This window comes from Carassius auratus, chromosome 10 (assembly GCF_003368295.1).
Source record: "Carassius auratus strain Wakin chromosome 10, ASM336829v1, whole genome shotgun sequence".
NCBI classification, from domain to species: Eukaryota; Metazoa; Chordata; class Actinopteri; order Cypriniformes; family Cyprinidae; genus Carassius; species Carassius auratus.
In genome coordinates, this window is record NC_039252.1 from 15,705,943 (window position 1) to 15,723,604 (window position 17,662).

General features: G+C 42.8%; 2 protein-coding genes across 6 annotated transcripts; both read right to left on the bottom strand.

Moving 5' to 3' along the window:
- Positions 1-1,122: 1,122 nt before the first annotated feature.
- Positions 1,123-11,803, bottom strand: ccdc169 (coiled-coil domain containing 169). 4 transcript variants are annotated; one of them, XM_026274031.1, is made up of 9 exons: positions 11,622-11,803; positions 11,088-11,170; positions 10,923-10,934; positions 5,104-5,202; positions 4,510-4,550; positions 2,469-2,567; positions 2,095-2,148; positions 1,807-1,883; positions 1,123-1,236 (listed from the first exon to the last, which is right to left on the bottom strand). In XM_026274031.1, the coding sequence occupies exons 1-9, from the start codon at positions 11,693-11,695 to the stop codon at positions 1,143-1,145; spliced, it is 633 nt and encodes a 210-aa protein (XP_026129816.1). In that variant the 5' UTR covers positions 11,696-11,803; the 3' UTR covers positions 1,123-1,142. The 4 variants fall into 4 exon arrangements, 2 of the variants coding, with proteins under 2 accessions (XP_026129816.1, XP_026129815.1); XM_026274030.1 differs by having other exon boundaries at positions 1,123-1,239; positions 11,622-11,802; XR_003293041.1 differs by having other exon boundaries at positions 1,163-1,239; positions 1,741-1,883; positions 11,622-11,802.
- A 109-nt stretch (positions 11,804-11,912) lies between these two features.
- Positions 11,913-17,464, bottom strand: sparta (spartin a). Of its 2 annotated transcripts, none has more exons than XM_026274032.1 (7): positions 16,608-17,464; positions 14,593-14,787; positions 14,293-14,443; positions 13,639-13,833; positions 13,378-13,536; positions 13,188-13,278; positions 11,913-12,661 (listed from the first exon to the last, which is right to left on the bottom strand). In XM_026274032.1, the coding sequence occupies exons 1-7, from the start codon at positions 17,301-17,303 to the stop codon at positions 12,454-12,456; spliced, it is 1,695 nt and encodes a 564-aa protein (XP_026129817.1). In that variant the 5' UTR covers positions 17,304-17,464; the 3' UTR covers positions 11,913-12,453. The 2 variants fall into 2 exon arrangements, with proteins under 2 accessions (XP_026129817.1, XP_026129818.1); XM_026274033.1 differs by lacking the exon at positions 11,913-12,661 and adding an exon at positions 12,799-13,017 and having other exon boundaries at positions 16,608-17,461.
- Positions 17,465-17,662: the final 198 nt, after the last annotated feature.

A 17,662-nucleotide genomic window follows, 5' to 3' on the forward strand; every position in this document is an offset into this window, starting at 1 on the left:
AATGTTGTGATTTATTTGTGTACTGTCATGCCAGAATAGTTGGAAAAAACCTAACTAATTGTAAATTTATTGTATGTGTTTTCGTATATTTTTATACAATATATACAATTGAACAAAGTCCAATTTGATCTTAAGTTATATTCATCAAATGTTCAATGCTTTGTTTATGAACTCTGTAGCTGTTAATGCCATCCTTTTCTGCATTTCTTCTAACATGTTACTTTTTGACTTTTCTCTTGTTTTTAATAAATATTTTCCTTTTGGTAATTATTATTTGTGTGTAAAAGTGATATTTAAAATGAACAACATTTGTAGGTTTAATGCCTAGCTCAATTTGGGTTAATTTTAACGTAGAAATGCATTGTTTCCCCACATGGCTGCACTCTGCGAGTTTATTTTCTGCCAGCAGGAGGCGCTAAGAGCGGGAGAGGTAGGTTTCTCCGGTAACGGCTGCAGAGCGGTGCTGAGCTCACAAACGCTGCCTTATCAAGCACATGCGAAATGATATCGAACATTTTCTAAATACAGTAGTTTTCCTTCTGAAATACAGTGATAAAAAAAAACACCCGCTCTGTTTTTTGAAACCCTGCAATATAGTCATTTTAAACCATAAAAAAGGCAACCCAGCAGGCTGGGTTAAATATGATAACCCAACTGGTTGGGTTAAAACAACCCAGCGCTGGGTTCGTCCCTTTTTGACCCAGCGCTGGGTTGTCAAAATAACCCAAATTGGGTTGTTTTCAACCCAGCAGTTTTTAGAGTGTAATTGAACTAAAAAATTATGCTTCATTTTACTGTTCTTAAAATATATATATATATAATGAATATAAAATTGTAGAGTCACACTGAAGGCTATTTGACCAAGAAGGAGAGTGATGGGGTGCTGCGCCAGATGACCTGGCCTCCACAGTCACCAGACCTGAACCCAATCGAACTGGTTTAGGGGTGAGCTGGACCGCAGACAGAAGGCAAAAGGGCCAACAAGTGCTAAGCATCTCTCAGGGAACTCCTTCATTTTCATAGTCATAAAAATAAAGAAAACTCTTTGAATATATATATTAAAAAAAGTATAAAATAAAAACTTTGACAAAAATAATCAAACAATAATTGATGGACGCCCTATTGAAGATCCCTGAACTGCATTAATGTTTTAATCGAGGGAGTCGACTGCTTGCTGGTGCTTTTTTGACAGATCCCTTCATCATACTTGAATGTTGCCTCATACTCTCCTGGCCTCTGCTTTAAACAAAACAAAGCAAAAAAAAAAAAAAACATGATTTATGATACCCAACATTCTAAACACTTAAAAGTACAATACCTGAAATCAAAGACATACCATCCATCTGCTGTGTCTATTCATATAGGACAATTAAAACTTAATAACTGAACATTAAAGGGATAGTTCACCTAGAAATGGTTAAACCTGTTTGACCTCTTCTGCAGAGTACAAATATAAAGAAATATGAAAAACATAATGTTTGAAAAGACATAAAGGAGAGTAAATAATGGCAGAATAATTTTTGGGTGAACTATCCCTTAAGTTATTACTCATTCTGAGATTGAAAAGATTGGTCTTGTTTACTCACAATTTTAAGTATACCAGTGAAATAAGTATACATAATGATAAATTCACATTCTGTTCTCTCAGTGTTGATTTACTTGTAATTATTGCATGGGTCAACTCAGTATGTTTATTCCATGTTGCTAAAAGAAACGTTTAAAGGAAAAAAAAAATAAGACCTGGCATTGTTTCCTATGAACCAAAGTGGTATCATTTGAAGATGTACAGTGCGTTTTCACATTTACGTTTTGTCTGGACCCAGGGCTTTCCTCCGGGCTTGAACCATCTGCTGCTTTCTGCTCATATCCAGCGTTGAAGACAGCTATAGGTACACATTATCCGCAAGTTTATATGCAAGACTTTGCATGTTTAGTCAAGTAGCTCTGATAAGTCTGATTCTCATTGAACACAATGAATGGTAAAACCTACATTGTACAGTGCCTTGGATAAAAACATCTGTCATCATGTTATGTGTGTGAATACACATACTTGAAAGCACAAACCGGAAAAGTTATTTTAAATTTCTTCCTCACCTTTGCGATCTCTGCAAGATACGCCCGCCTCTCTTCGTAGACTTTCTGGTAAGCCTATTAGGAATAGAATTCATAATAAAGACAATTATGTCTTTATTTATGTCTTTGTAATGTATGATCAACTAACAATTTGTTATCCTTCCTTATTCTTCCACTAAAGACTCTCATGTCATCATAATTGTGGAATAATTGTTATTATACCTCTAGGGGAATTCAGCAGCCCATACATAAACTCTTTCACTTTCTCATGTTAATGTCATTTATGTTAGAATTATTAGCTGGAGATTTTGTACATCAAGATTCGTGATGTCTTGACTTAAGGGAATTTTCGTATTAGGAATGATAGTGAAAGATATGATGGTGTAGGACTTCACCTTTCCTTCCTGCACAATTCTTATTTGGAAGTCCTTCAGTTGGGATTGAAGGCCGCACTTCTCTGTAGACAGCAATTTCAGCCTCTGTCTGAGAGCATCCTAAATAAAAAGAAAATATCTGAACAAATTAAATGACTCCTTCACCCAGAAATGAAAATTTGCCTCAAGGATTACTCCCATTGAGCCCATACAATATGTAGATGAGTTTGTTTCTTTGTCACAGCAGATTTGGAGCAATTTAGCATCACATCACTTGCTCTTCAACTGATCCTCTGCAGTGAATGGGTGCCCTCAGAATAAAAGTGCAAACAGCTGATAAAGCCATTACATTAGGCAAGGCAAGGCCAGTTTATTTATATAGCACATTTCGTACACAATGGTAATTCAAAGTGCTTTACATAAAAGAAAGTAAAATAATAATGAAGAAAAATAATAACAAGAATAAAACAAGCTATTTAAAAACTTTTACAATTATTAAAAAATGTACTTATTTAAAATGAATTTAAAACCGTTATAAAATGATTTTACACAAAATAAAATAAAAAAACAGTGAAAATATAGTGCAATCAGTTCGGACATTGCACAGTGCTCATTCAATAAATGCACAGCTAAATAGATGCGTTTTAAGTCTAGATTTAAATGTGACTAGTGTATCAGCACATCTGATCTCTTCTGGAAGCTGATTCCAACTGCGGGCAGCATAACTAAAGGAGGACTCTCCTTGTTTTGTGTGAACCCTTGGTATTTCTAACTGACTCGATCCTAATGATCTGAGTGGTCTGTTAGGCTTATATTCAGTGAGCATGTCTGAAATATATTTCGGTCCTAGGTCATTTAGTGACTTATATATGAGTAAAAGTACTTTAAAATCAATCCTAAATGTAACTGGAAGCCAGTGTAAGGACCTGAGGACTGGTGTGATATGCTCAGATTTTCTGCTTCTAGTCAGAATCCTGGCAGCAGCGTTAATCCACAAGTAATTATTACTGATGAATTTGTTGCTTTCAAACATGCAGATTTTGGCTTCATTAAACATTAATCGATGTACTGAATTATGAGGACTATTGTGATGTCTTTATAAACTGTTTGGACTCTCATTCTGATGGCACCCATTCACTACAGAAGAACCACTGATCAACAAGCGATGTACTGATGGATTTCTTCAAATCTGTTGCAATGAAGAAATTCATCTACATCTTGGATGGCCTGAGGTAGAGTAAATTGTCAGTAAATTTTGATTTTGGAGTGAGCTATTTCTCTAAGAAACTGAATAAAGTATGTTCTTATATGATGTGTGATTATATGACAGGGATAAAATGAAATATTTTGCACGGGGTCAAACCTGACCTCAAATATTTTTGCTTTTTAAATATTCTAATTGTCATCCCATCCCTCTGGCATGGCCTGCCCAAGTCTTTGTCGCTTCTCTTCCCTCATTTACAGATTACTTCTCACTGATTAATTTTTTTTTTTCAGGCTGTCTGAGCAGATTGATTTTAATCTCGTCTTTGGCAAAAGACCATATTCAGCTTTGCCAGGATGTAATGAGAAACAACTGCACCATGCAACAATAGCAGCTGAAACTGAAATGTGTATGCATGCACTGAAGCATAAACCAAAGTGTTTCTTCCATGTTGCACAGACAGGGTGTGTGAGGGAGCGAAATGTGCATATATATTTAAATTTAAATATATATATATATTTAAATTTAAATATATATATATATATATATATATATATATATATATATATATATATATATATATATATATATATATATATATATATATATATATTAAAAGACTGTGCTTTTGACTGCTACAATATTGTGCATGTCTATAACATTTTTATACATAATTATTTAAAATAATATATTTTTATTTTTGTTTATATTTAGGGTAATTATTATATTGTATATAATTTGTAGATTTTGTTATATATATAATTATTTAATATTATATTTAAATTTTTTTAGCATTTAAAACAATTGCAGTTTTATTTAGAAGTTTTGGTAGCACTTTTTTGCAGCTGAAATGCTTACCTCTGACATTTCATCATATGAGCGAATAGAAGCCAGTCGATCTGAAGAGCAAGACAAAAGTTACAGTGGTGCAGTGTGTACAAAATACATCAAAATAACAGCATGGCTTATTCTCTCAGCTCTAAAGCACATGGCTCTCCTGTGCCTGCCTCATATTTCATTTTGTATCAGCATAAGTCCCTTGATCATTCATTTCATCATAACTGATGTAAAGAATCAAATAACAGATGTGATGAAGAGGTTGATGAAGATGATGAAGAGATATAGAGATAGAGCCAACATAGGAAATCATGAATGAAGTATGTGAAACTGTGGACATGCACTATGACCGAGCCCAAAACACTTTGTTCCAGACCATATAAAGCTTATGGACTGAATTGTCCCGTTATTTTTCTGGCAGGTGCCCCCAAGTGTGTCTTTGTATTATTGCAGACTGATTGCAGCAACACGCTATGAGGCCTGAAAACACCACAAATTACAAAATATAAAGGCTATATGGGTTATATTATTACGAGATAAAATATTAGACTTAAGCAACATCAAAAACGAAAGTGAAAAATATACAAAAAAAAATATATACGTTTCTTATGCTACCTGAGGGGTCACCGCGGAGCGTCTCCAGTCTCTCTTGAACGACACTGATTTGTTTCTCCAGCTGCTCGTTCAGTTCCAGCTGTGTCTCATATCTGGTTCCCTTATCGAGTCGGTCTCTCGACATTACGTATGGGGAAATCCATTTCCTCGAAATTATGAAGTCTGATTGAATAACTCTTTTGCTTGCAAATAGCCAATGGCGCCCTCGCCCTCACCTGATTGGCTGACAGCCATCAATATAGGTGACGGTGGGCGCCAAAACCCTCAGAATCTTTTTTCTTCACTTGAGTCTGGTTTCGCCGTGGATTCACGCATACAGAGCGGAAAATTGTGGAAAATTATCCCCTCTCGCGTTCCGGTGATTTTACTTTTAAAATGTCTCTTTGCCGCATGTGTGGTGGGCCCATTGATTTCCCGGACGCACACGAGCAGTGTGTGCTGTGCCTGGGTCGGGCTCACGCAGAGGCGGCATTCGAAGGATCCGGATGTCGTGCCTGTGAGGAGCTTCCCATCAAGATCCTTCGTGCAAGGCTGGCCGTTACCCGTAACGGTGGCCCTGTATCTCCTGCCTCTCCCCCGTCCGCCGCCGTCGAGCCGCGAACCGGGAGACTGCAGAGAGCTCCGTCGACGGATTCTGTCGAGGTACTGGCGTCGGCCCAACGCCCACGCCACCCTCACGTGGAAGATCCCCTCTCATACTCTGAGGCCAGTTCCCGCCCTCCACTAGAAGCGCGGGAAATGGTCTCGTTTGGATATGACGAGGACGACGCCATGTCTACTAATGCCTCAGACCCGGGAGCGTGGTCCGAGGCCCCGTCTGAAGCCGCCCCCGCCTCGCTGGATGCCGAGCTTATGGCGATCCTCACGGAGGCGGTGGCAGATATGGAATTGGAGTGGACAGCCCCCAAGGAGCTGCCGTCTAAGAGATGGATGGACGGTTCTTTCCTCGGCGCGGGCCGCCAGGCTGAAGCCCCGCAGAGACCCGCGCCTTTTTTCTCTGAGGTCCACGAGGAACTCACCCGGTCATGGCGCTCCCCTTACTCAGCCCGAGCCCATGCACAGGGGACCCAGCTGCTGACGACGGTGGAAGGGGCGGAGAAATTGGGATACGCGCGACCGCCTCCCGTCGAGGATGCTATCGCGGCCCATCTCGCGTCTTCTCCCGGCTGGAAAACCGCCTCTTTGCCTTCTAAGCCATGTCGAGCTACTGCTCACATCGCTGAGAAGGCGTACATATCTGCTGGACATGCAGCATCTGCCCTCCACACGATGGCAATCCTGCAGGTCTTCCAAACTCGGCTCCTTGGGTCCCTGGATGAGGGAAGCCCGGACCCAGAGTCGCTCAGGAAGCTGCGCACGGCGGCGGATCTCGCTCTCGCGGCGTCAAAAAAGATAGCGCAGGGAATCGGCCGCAATATGAGCAGCCTTGTGGTCCTGCATCGCCATCTGTGGCTGACGCTGTCCGGCATGCGCGATGCCGAAAAGAGGCAGTTCCTGGATGCACCGGTGAGCCCCACCGGTCTTTTCGGTGTCGCGGTGGAATCTCTGTCGGAGAAATACGCCGAGACCGTCAAGCAGTCTAAGATGATGCCTCATCTTTTGCCGAAACGGTCTCAAGCCCCCCCTGCAGCGAGGTCCAGATCTTCTTCGGCACAGCGACAAGCGGGAAATACCAGGCGCGCGTTCCCGAGCGCAGCAGAGCGTCGTGAGCCAGAGCCACCATTCCGCCAGAGGCAGCCCAGGAAGCCCCGTTTTGGTCCGAAACCGGCCTCTAGCAGCCAAGGGCGCCCGGCTGGCAAGAAGGAGCAGCGTTCCTGATGTTCGTGCCAGGGGGAAGAGAGCGCGGGACGTGTTCGTCGGACCCGCGGCGAAAAGGGCGCGTTCCCGCCCAGAGTTCGTCAAAGATGTGAATGTTGTGAGAATGAAACCGCTATGTTCTGTTTCAATAAACATGCATTACATGCCTCAGCAAAAGAGCTTTCTTCCTCCCTCTACTATTACCCGCTACATAAGCGAAGCCTCTCCTCCGAGAGACGCTTCGCAAAGCGGAAGCTCGGGGAAACCCGAGGAGGTGACTATGTATGTTCCCGTGCAAGAAGCCGCGAACGAGTCACCTGCCACTCATATAGCGGTCAACGCTTCCCCAGTGGCTGGCGCGCACGCCCCGCCGCAGCATGCATTAATACCCTCCGTATTGAGTCATCTCAGCGCGTGGGCGACGCTCCCCGCGGCATCTTATTGGGTGATCAACACGATAAAACGCGGCTATACGCTCCAGTTCGCTCGCAGACCACCCCGCTTCGGCGGTGTGATTATGACAGAAGTGTCAGAACAGAGCGCCCCGCTGCTACGAGCAGAAATATCCTCTCTCCTGGCCAAACAAGCAGTAGAGATAGTGCCCGTGGAACGGAGAAATTCCGGTTTCTACAGCCGTTATTTTCTAGTTCCGAAAAAGGACGGAGGTATGCGCCCCATCTTAGACCTGAGATTACTGAACAAAGCGCTCGCGAAACGCACGTTCAAGATGATAACTGTGAAGCAGATCCTCGCGCACATTCAGCCCGACGATTACTTCATTGCAGTGGATCTAAAGGATGCTTACTTCCACATCCAGATAGCCCCACATCACAGGCGCTTCCTGCGTTTTGCATTCGAGGGTGTGGCGTACCAGTTCAAAGTGTTGCCGTTTGGGCTCGCTTTGGCTCCCCGTGTATTCACAATATGCATGAATACAGCGCTCGCTCCCCTGAAGCTCAGTGGAATGCGCATACTGAATTATCTCGACGACTGGTTAGTCATCGCACGGTCGAGAAGCGCTCTCGAGGAACACAAACACAGACTCCTCGCCCATCTGACAGGTTTGGGGCTGTCTGTGAACATTCAGAAGAGCACACTGCAGCCGCGCCAATATATCACATTCCTGGGTATGATACTGGACTCGCGCTCTATGACCGCGAAGCTGTCAGAGCCGAGAATCCAGTCGATTCAAAATACACTAGCCCTCTTCGTTCAAGGCAGAGCTATCCCCTTAAGAACGTTTCAGAGGTTGCTCGGTCTGATGGCGGCCGCAGCCTCCGTCTGCAGACTGGGCTTGTTACACATGAGACCGCTTCAACACTGGTTACAGAGCCGAGTGAAGCCGCGGGCGTGGAGAGCGGGAACGGAACGCCTTATCATAACGCGTTCATGTCTCGAGACTCTGGCGCCTTGGTTCGGCACGACCATATTCGAGCAGGGTGCTGCTATGGGCAGAGTGGTCAGACGTGTAGTGGTCACTACGGATGCTTCACTATCAGGCTGGGGAGCCCTATGCGATGGCAGACCAGCATTCGGTACGTGGACAGGGGACCAGACGCGCTGGCATATAAACTGCTTGGAGATGGAAGCGGTTCATCTAGCGCTGCAGAGTTTCCTTCCGTTTGTGAAACACCGTCATGTTCTCATCAGAACGGACAACACGGCGGTGGTGGCGTACATCAATCGCCAGGGAGGTTTGCGTTCGCGATCCCTGCAGGGATTAGCGAGACAGCTGCTGTTATGGACGGACAGGGTACTTCTGTCGATTCGAGCAGTGCACGTACCGGGCAGCTTGAATTGCGGCGCGGACATGCTGTCCAGGGACGGCATTGTACACGGAGAATGGAGGCTCCATCCGCAAACGATAAATATGATCTGGAATCTGTTTGGCAAAGCGGAGATCGACCTCTTTGCGTCGCAAGAGAACGCCCACTGCCCTCTGTACTTCTCGCTGACAGCATCCCCCCTGGGGGGAGACGCGCTGTCGAGCCGCTGGCCAAAGGGACGGAAGTATGGTTTTCCCCCAGTCAAGTTAATGCCGCTGGTGCTGCAGAAGATCAGGGAGGAGAGATGTGCGTTGATCCTGGTAGCACCCAAATGGCCCAACCAGCCGTGGTTCCCGGAACTGGTGAACATGTCGCGGCTTCCCCCGTGGCGGATCCCGCCGAGAAGGGACCTCTTATCCCAGGCGAGGGGCACCATATGGCACCCCAACCCAGAGCTTTGGGATCTGCATGTGTGGCAGATCAGCGTGGAGTATATCAGCGAGTGCTGCAGACAATAGCAGAGGCTAGAGCCCCTTCGACGAGGCGTTTATACACTCTGAAGTGGAAAGTATTTGCTAACTGGTGTGTTGACAAAAATGAGGACCCCAGGAGTTGCGATATCTCCATTATTCTGACCTTCCTACAGGAACGTCTGGATGCTGGCAGTACCCCATCTACAGTGAAAGTCTACGTGGCCGCTATCGCCGTTTTTCGTGACTTGCTAGACGGCCATTCAGTGGGGAGGCACCCCCTGATAACGAGCTTTCTTCGGGGAGCTAGGCGGCTTAATCCACCCCGCCTTCGTCAGATGCCGGTCTGGGACCTGTCATTAGTGCTTAGTGCGCTGTCCAACCCACCTTTTGAACCAGACGAGTTAAGCGACCTTAAAGTGCTCTCATTTAAGACGGCGCTACTGCTCGCGCTAGCTTGCGGGAAACGAGTGGGAGACTTGCATGCCCTGTCAGTGAACAGCGCGTGCATGCAGTTTGGACCGGACGATTGTATGGTCAGACTTTTACCCAAACGCGGTTATTCGCCTAAAGTGCTCTCAACGCCGTTCAGAGCTCAGATAATTACAATTCAAGCATTTTGCCCCGAGGAGGACAGTAATTCAGTGTCTCAGAAGTGCGCTTTGTGCCCCGTGCGTGCCCTGCGTGCATATGTGAACAGAACTAGCCAGTTTCGAACTTCAGAGCAGCTTTTCGTCTGCTACGCGGGTGCCAAGAAGGGCAGCGCGCTGTCGAAGCAGAGGCTATCACACTGGATAGTGGAGGCTGTGCGACTAGCTTATGCTTCCCGGGGAACCGCCTGCCCAATCGGGGTGCACGCCCACTCCACAAGGAGTTTGGCGTCGTCATGGGGTTGGGCGAAAGGTATGTCTATTCAGGACATTTGTTTCGCAGCGGGCTGGTCGTCTCGCAACACGTTTGCGAGATTCTATAATCTGGACATTCCCTCGTTCGCATCACATGTGCTGTCAGTGCAGGAGGAGGGAGTTGAGCAGTCTTTGGACTAAGCTATGGGCACGCCCTACCTAGCGCGTGCACTAGCCGTGGTTCTTTCTACCAGGTCAGCGTCAGTTATTGTTGTAATAGCTGCGGTTGAGGTATTCATTCACTATCTAATGTGGTCCCTTTATTATGCCCGCATTATAAGCCGGCAGTGTATTCCCAAGCACCAACATATTGCTGCATTTTCCCCATATCACACCAGTGTTGCTTATCTGGGTGCACTGGATTACGATGGTGTAAGAGCTGATTTGGCTCTATGCCAAGAGGTGTTTCAACCAGGTCCGGTACCCGACCTAGAGCTAACGCGCTGTAAGAGCTAGTGCTTATGCTCTTCTGTGGCTCGATGCGAGCTGGGCCGGACAGTATTTCCCACACGGCGGGGGTTTTATTGTTCCCCATACGTAATGTCGAGAGACCGACTCGATAAGGGAACGTCCCCGGTTACTCACGTAACCTTAGTTCCCTGAGAGGAGGGAACGAGACATTACGTAACCTGCCGTGTGGAAAAACCTTCCAGCCTCATTACTCTCGTTCAGTGGAAGATTCTGAGGGTTTTGGCGCCCACCGTCACCTATATTGATGGCTGTCAGCCAATCAGGTGAGGGCGAGGGCGCCATTGGCTATTTGCAAGCAAAAGAGTTATTCAATCAGACTTCATAATTTCGAGGAAATGGATTTCCCCATACGTAATGTCTCGTTCCCTCCTCTCAGGGAACTAAGGTTACGTGAGTAACCGGGGACGTTCTCCACTCGTTCTCTGAGCAGAGTGGCACGGTTCAACTTTAATGAATGCACGAATTTGTTCTTTTTGCTCATTAGATTACTAGTCGAAAGTAATTTTACTCTGAATATACCGTCAATTTTATGGGTCAATAGGTCAATTTTCTTGCAATTTTGTTCATGTACAAACCTTCTCCGTCAACACTGTGAAGTCTCTTCTCCAAATCAGATAGTGTGCTCCTCAGGTCAGACACGGAGTCCTTTAACATCTCCCTTTAAACGATTCATACATAACTAAATAAGTCTAATCAACGTGCAACTGCAACGTCTGATATGTTCATGGTGACAGCAGTCAAGACGCAGAACCTGATTTTACGTGAGACATGTTCCTGGGACAACATCTTTGTTGACCCTGGAACAACATTGTGATTAACCAATCAGATTTGACAAACAAGTTTATAGAATTTAGGGAGTTTATGCTTACCATCACTGTTTGGTTCTTGTACGTCAGTGTCATTCGTGTATAATTTCCTCTGATTTTAGGGATTACTCGTGGTTAAGGTTAGGTTTAGGTGTAGGGATATGGTCAAGATTACATTTTTGGAGTAAAACGTTGTTCCAGGGTCAACAAAATATGTTGACCTAGGAACACATCTAACTCTGCAAAACGACGTGAAGTCAAGACAGATGCTTTGCTGTGTTTATAAAATATGTTTGGACTTACTTGACCTCTCTCTCCTGCTCGACTTCGGCTTGCAGTTGGGATAACTCATAATTTCTTAGATCAGTTTCTGCCATCCTCAGTCTGAGTATAATGAACAGGTTTCACTTTCTTCGGTGTATTTGTGAATGTTGGGCTGTATCCACGGCAACGAACAACCGCAACATTGATTACGCAATCACGTTGGGTTCTACTGTGCGCGGCCTTTTCAATAACCGTTACCTTGATTTTATACAACAGCACCACTACTGTAAGGGTGATGATTTGACAGATGTATATGAAATCATGTTTAAGAAAAGGCAAGAAGACTCTACTTTTTATTACAACTATGACAGTTGTATTTACACTAAAATATGTTACAAAATAGTACCAGTGTGTTGTTTTTCGTTAAACTAATGTAACATTTTGTGGTAAACTTTAATGAGGTGGCATTTTCTTAAAGTTAACATAAGCCACAAGAATGTCCAAAACAGCCATAGAGAACAGTGATGTTAATTCTGAAACAGTTAAGTTTTTAGCTTAATGCATCTGAAGAATACAGAATGCAAAATGTACTTAGAATGAAAATCCAAGATACTTGTAAAATAAACATTCAACCAAGGTAAAATAAAATCAAATATCTACTGTTACTGTTATAACTCTGAATATCTTTAAGATAAAAAAAAAATGTCATTTTTAAGTAACAGGAGTATAACATTTAACTAATACATTACATGCCTAAGTGCATCCTTCTGTAATCGTTGACCAGTATAATATCAATCTCATTATCAATACAAAACGATAGTTTTTTGCTACAAGAATGTACATAAGTTAACTGATGACAGCTAATCATTTATCATTTTCTCTCATCCTTAAGTGGCTTTCCTTTCTTCTCGGTTCCTTCTCCTCCTGAGCTGTCTTTCTCCAGTGCTTTTGCAGTGTTTTTGCCTGTGCCCTTCAGCACACCCTTGATTACAAAGTTGTCCAAATTAAATGCTGTGACGCCTACATTGACAGCAGACTGGACTGCAGTGTCTGCAGCTTGTCCTGCCTCGTCTCCATACCTGATCACAAACATGGAGATATTCTGAGCTAAAAGTCCTGACAGAAGTTATTTTGTTAACTATTGATTCTAAAAGGATATTTGAAGTAATGTGAAACATTTTAAAATGAACAGAACACAGTGCACAGACAAAATGTTGCATTCACCTCAGTTTTAATTCACAAAGCACTCTGATGGACCATTAATAAGAATGAGCACCTTCTCAGCGACTCCTGAATGGTCAGTAACTCAAGAAAATAAGGCACTTAGGGCAGGTTCGAATTAGAGAGAGACATAGTGAGAGAAAACACAGTGTTTTTACCCGCCACCATTTATATGCTGCTAGGGGGGTCCAAGATGCTTCCTAGACCCCTGAATCTGAAAAAGCAACAGGAAAGAGTCGATTATTTCCCAAAGCACTGAAGTTTAGATAGATTATATAGCAACAACAAAAAACCCGCTGTGTTAGGTGCAGAATACAAGAAAAGCAGAAAAGAAACTGGGAATCAGTGAATCCTGAAAAGCAATAAATAAAAGAAAACACCTACTTGTGCTTCACAGTAGTCACAGTCTCTGAAGTTATGCTTTTGCCAATGGTCTTTGCTGCTGTTTCCAGGCTTGTCCAGAGAGATGACAAACCTACAGAACAAAATCTGCATCTAAGTTATAAAGAATCTACAAGTTTGATATACTAAGTAAACCTAATGTATAAAAGCCTTTCAGAATTTATTTGTTAACCTTGTATGCTGCTTCCTGCCACTAGCTTGGCTCCATCCATATTGGAGCAGCCTTCTTTACGTTTCTTGAGGGATCCTGGGATGATTTTACTACCGTGTTTTTTCACGTGTGGAGTAACTTCTTTCCCAACTCTACCAGCTACAGCAGCAACACCATCCACTGGTGAATAAAGCAAAATATATTATACATGTTGCAGAACAGGATACAGAAAAGCTCTAAATATGCCAATATATGATCAATCTAGTTACTCCATTGTTTTACCTAGAAATTGGCTGACTTTCACAGCACCCCCTGTGGCCTGCTTGGCTGCATTTAGGCCTTTGGTGACCTTGGGGCTGACCTCTGCTGGGGTCTCCTCTGGAGTGATGTTTTCCCGTAGCTTAGTTCCTCCTTTCTGGATGGCTTTACCAGTAGCTTCAGCCCCTCGCTCAAGCCCCCGACCCAGCCAGGAGGTCCCTGCACAGCCACAGTGGAAATACCACAATGTCTTTAGCACTTGTTTTCCCTTAGAGTGTATAAGAGTGGCCTCTAGTGGCTATTTATAAAACGCACCATAAAGGTGTTCAGTGCACTCAATTAAATAAAGGTTCCAAGAGGGTTTTTTCTATACTAATGACCTAGAAGATCATTTTAAGTTCCAAAAAAAACCTCTCAGCAATCTAATCTTTACATAAAAAGTTATATACATCTTAATGTGGAGAATACTGTAATAACCTGAAGACTCTTTTGTGCAACAGAAAAATTCCACAGTGTTAAAGGTTATTCATGGAACCTAGATGCAATCTTTCTGTTTAAGAATGCTTGTCTTCTGACCTTCTACTTCAGTAGAACAAACAAATACCCTAGATATCTATTGAGATACTGAGATTCCTATCAAAATTTCAGGTTTCTCTACTCTGATCCTAAAGTTCAGACCTGCTAAAATCCCCCGAGACATTTTTTCGCTCCAAACAGGAACAGTTTTATCCACCGGTCCTGGTGTTTGGATAACAGCCGTTTCTGAAGGAGGAACCTTCCCACTCAGGTTAATGTCTTTTCCTGTAGCGCCAACTTGTCCTTCGTCTCCCTTAAATTGAAAATCCCTCGGTTATGAGTAATACGTAGCAAACTTAGGAGTTATACAAAACAAATGCATAGATTGAGTGTTTAATAAACATGTACATTTTGTCTTTTTGTCATCATACATTCTGGCAAAAGCACAAGTGAGATTAGTACCTGGACCCTGAGCTGTGCTAGTGCTGACAGCTGTTCCTGGAACAGATGCCTGTCTGCTGCAGGCAGCTCGGAGGACAGCACCACCCCAACATAGGACCCCGGCACTGCTGTGGTGGTATCGGGAAATGTGAACACACCTTTGTTACTAAGAAAGACTGGTGAGTCTGGGTACAGCGGGTAGATCCAATCACAAACCTGCAAGTACAACATTTAAATCAAAATGTAGAGATTTTTTTTTTATTATTATTATTTTTTTTACTGTACATGAGCTTTACTATAATGTGTTGTAGAAACAATTCACTTAAAAATTGCTGATAAATTTCCAACTTTTTAAAGTAAATAAAAACTGAAATAGTATATTTAAATGTTAAAAAAAGACAAAATGTTAAGCGTTCATTTTCAAATTTACCAAATGTATTCATGTGATTAATTATGGTTTTATTGTATTGACTGCCATAGTTTTTAACAAGAAACTTTGCTAAGGACTTAAAATGTCATTAAAAATCTATGAAACTTTATTAGAACTTTATTAATAATATATTAATATCAATCATTAAAAAACAGTTAAGTGAAATAAGATATGCTGCAAATTTAATAATAAATAATGTATTACCTCCAGCCTATAGTGAAATAAGCAAAAGAAAATATTTTGGTATTCCAAAATGTTTAATGACCCTTTGAACTAAAATAAAGATGAATTTAGTGTATTTGGATGTCATTGTGCACATGAGGGACAACTGGGGTCAAATAAGACTGCAATTATATTGCATATGTTTGTGCACTGTGTGATTATTCAGAAAGCCACGCTTTGTTCTGGATGTCTAAAGTGGGACAAAAGACCACTGTGGGACGCGTGCAGCAGTTACGTTAGCACGTGGACTCCATGAGTTCTACATCAAGCCCCAGAGCAATGGGAGCACTGGACAGCTAACAGCCCTCAAACTGGAAATCTGCCAGAGCCGACACTCAGCCATTCAATGAGACTCTTCTATTTGCTGAAACAGCATGCAGACCGATACTACACAAAGAACCCTGTCATCTGTAACAGCCTGTTTCTAGCACTGCACAACCTAAACAAACCTAAAGCTTTTTATACAAGTACCACAGAGTCAGGTTGGACTGACTGTTGTGGGTTTGACAAAAGAGGTGGAGCTGTGAAAGCACCTATTTTTGACATAGAAAGTGAAACTTTCCTAATCCATGTCGGATTTGAGTGATACAAACAATCAAGTGAAAGTAAAACTTCCTCAGTTTAAAAGTATAAAATCACAAATAGCCATCAAATGAGCCACATTAATTAAATGTCAAACAATCTCTTAAGAAAAAACACAAAGTTTCTACTTCTCTCTTTGCTCTGTAATGTTCCTGTAATTTTATAATATGAGAAGAATGTCAGAAATCTTAGTTATTTTGCGGTCAGCCATGAACTAATGCTCAACAACAACCAAACCTTACACAGACGCAATTCTTTTTAAAATCAAGGTAAATGTTTCATGTGATCAAGACTAAAAATATCAACAACAAAAATCCTTAAGAATAGGCCTAAAGATTGCTAGCATAAGATTGCTTAAAGATGTAGAGTTTTTAATCACGTTTCACAAAGTTCTTAATATCTTTTACTGAATTCTTTATTAAATAATCTCAGCATCTTACACAGTTTAGTATTTATATGTTATATTGCTTTTTGATAATTTGAATATGTTTTTATTTTTATTAAATTTTTGTAATTTTAGGTCTAGTAATTTCGGTAGCCTATGTGTTTTGTCTTTCTTTATTATTATTCTTCATATATTTATTTCAGTGTCAGTTTTATATGCCTACTATACCGAAAACAAAATCTACAATTTTTTTACGTTTTTCGTCTAAAAGCCTATTTATATTTTATCTCAGCGTAATTTAAATTACCAAAAACAATAACAAAACTTAATAAAACCTGGAAGAGAATAAGACAACAAAAATAAGTAGCCTATACAAAATGAATAAATATAGAAATAGTCTCCAAACACAATATTTACCTGTAGGTATGCTGGGGCATAGCTGGCATTGCCGTTCTGGCTGTTGTATATGATTATTCGTAGGAACCCTGGATAAGAAGGGGCACTGACATGACCCTCGGCAGAAACGAAGAACATCTGCGCCCCACTGGGCAAGAACAAAATCTCCATGCCAGCCTCTCTGAGATTGACTGGGGCAAAGGACTGACGTTGGGGTGTCTGGTTGGGAGCAGCTTGAAATGCCCCGTTGCCTCCATGAGAGAGTGACAGATGCCCTTCTGTCGGTTGTGGGGAGTATGCTGGTGGAAGTTCAGCGGGTGCAGTGGAGCCCGCCGTGGGGGAGGCAGGATGAGCAGAGGCCCCCCCTGAAGCGGAGACAGGTGCTCTGGTGGTAACGACAGGAAGGGTCGGATAAAGGCGCTGATCCGAGCTCGCTGTGGACTCAAGCACCCCGAGACGATCAGTGATGGTGCTCAGAGTCTCGCTCATCCTCTGCTGCATCTGACGCGCGGAGACCCAGTGGCGTCCGACGCATCGCTCACCATGCGTGTTCACCCCGAGCCCTCGGAGAAGATGCCGCCTGCCCAGTTTGTACAGAAGTAGAGCTTGGCCCTTATTCCCCACCTCGTCATACTGAAGCCCCGAGTTCAGACACTGCAAGGCTTTTTTATAGTTCTCACGAATAGCGCGGATTTCAGCCGGTTCTGGTGACTCCATTGTAAGGCCAAGAAACGCAAAATTAAACCTCAAAAGAGCGACTGTAAAACTTACACAAAAAATACGCTTTGGCAACGTGCGCTTAAATTAGTAGTGAGTTTATTTTTTCCTCATGACACACGACAAAATTATGTAGTTACTTGTCACCAAGCAGGTTCGACCAGATTATGGGGAAGAAAAAAAAAAAAAAAAATTGCGCTTGTCACTGAAAAAAAAAAAAAACAACCCGAATAGGTGTTTCATATCGTAAACAAACACCTGAAAGCGCCATAATTCGTCACAATAGTATGCTTTAGGGAAAATCCGTTCTTTGAGTCCCCCCCCCCCCCATAAGTTAAACTTAATATTAAATCGGTGGT

Excerpts from the sequence above, each read along its gene's own strand:
- sparta (XM_026274032.1), bottom strand. The coding sequence starts at position 17,303 with ATGGAGTCACCAGAACCGGCTGAAATCCGCGCTATTCGTGAGAACTAT. Across the intron at positions 13,537-13,638 it reads GAAAGTCAGCCAATTTCTAG|TGGATGGTGTTGCTGCTGTA; the intron begins GTAAAACAATGG and ends TTTATTCACCAG. Across the intron at positions 13,279-13,377 it reads GGCAGGAAGCAGCATACAAG|GTTTGTCATCTCTCTGGACA; the intron begins GTTAACAAATAA and ends TTTGTTCTGTAG.
- ccdc169 (XM_026274030.1), bottom strand. The coding sequence starts at position 11,695 with ATGGCAGAAACTGATCTAAGAAATTATGAGTTATCCCAACTGCAAGCC. Across the intron at positions 2,149-2,468 it reads GAATTGTGCAGGAAGGAAAG|GCTTACCAGAAAGTCTACGA; the intron begins GTGAAGTCCTAC and ends TATTCCTAATAG. Across the intron at positions 1,884-2,094 it reads ATCTTGCAGAGATCGCAAAG|CTGTCTTCAACGCTGGATAT; the intron begins GTGAGGAAGAAA and ends GTGTACCTATAG.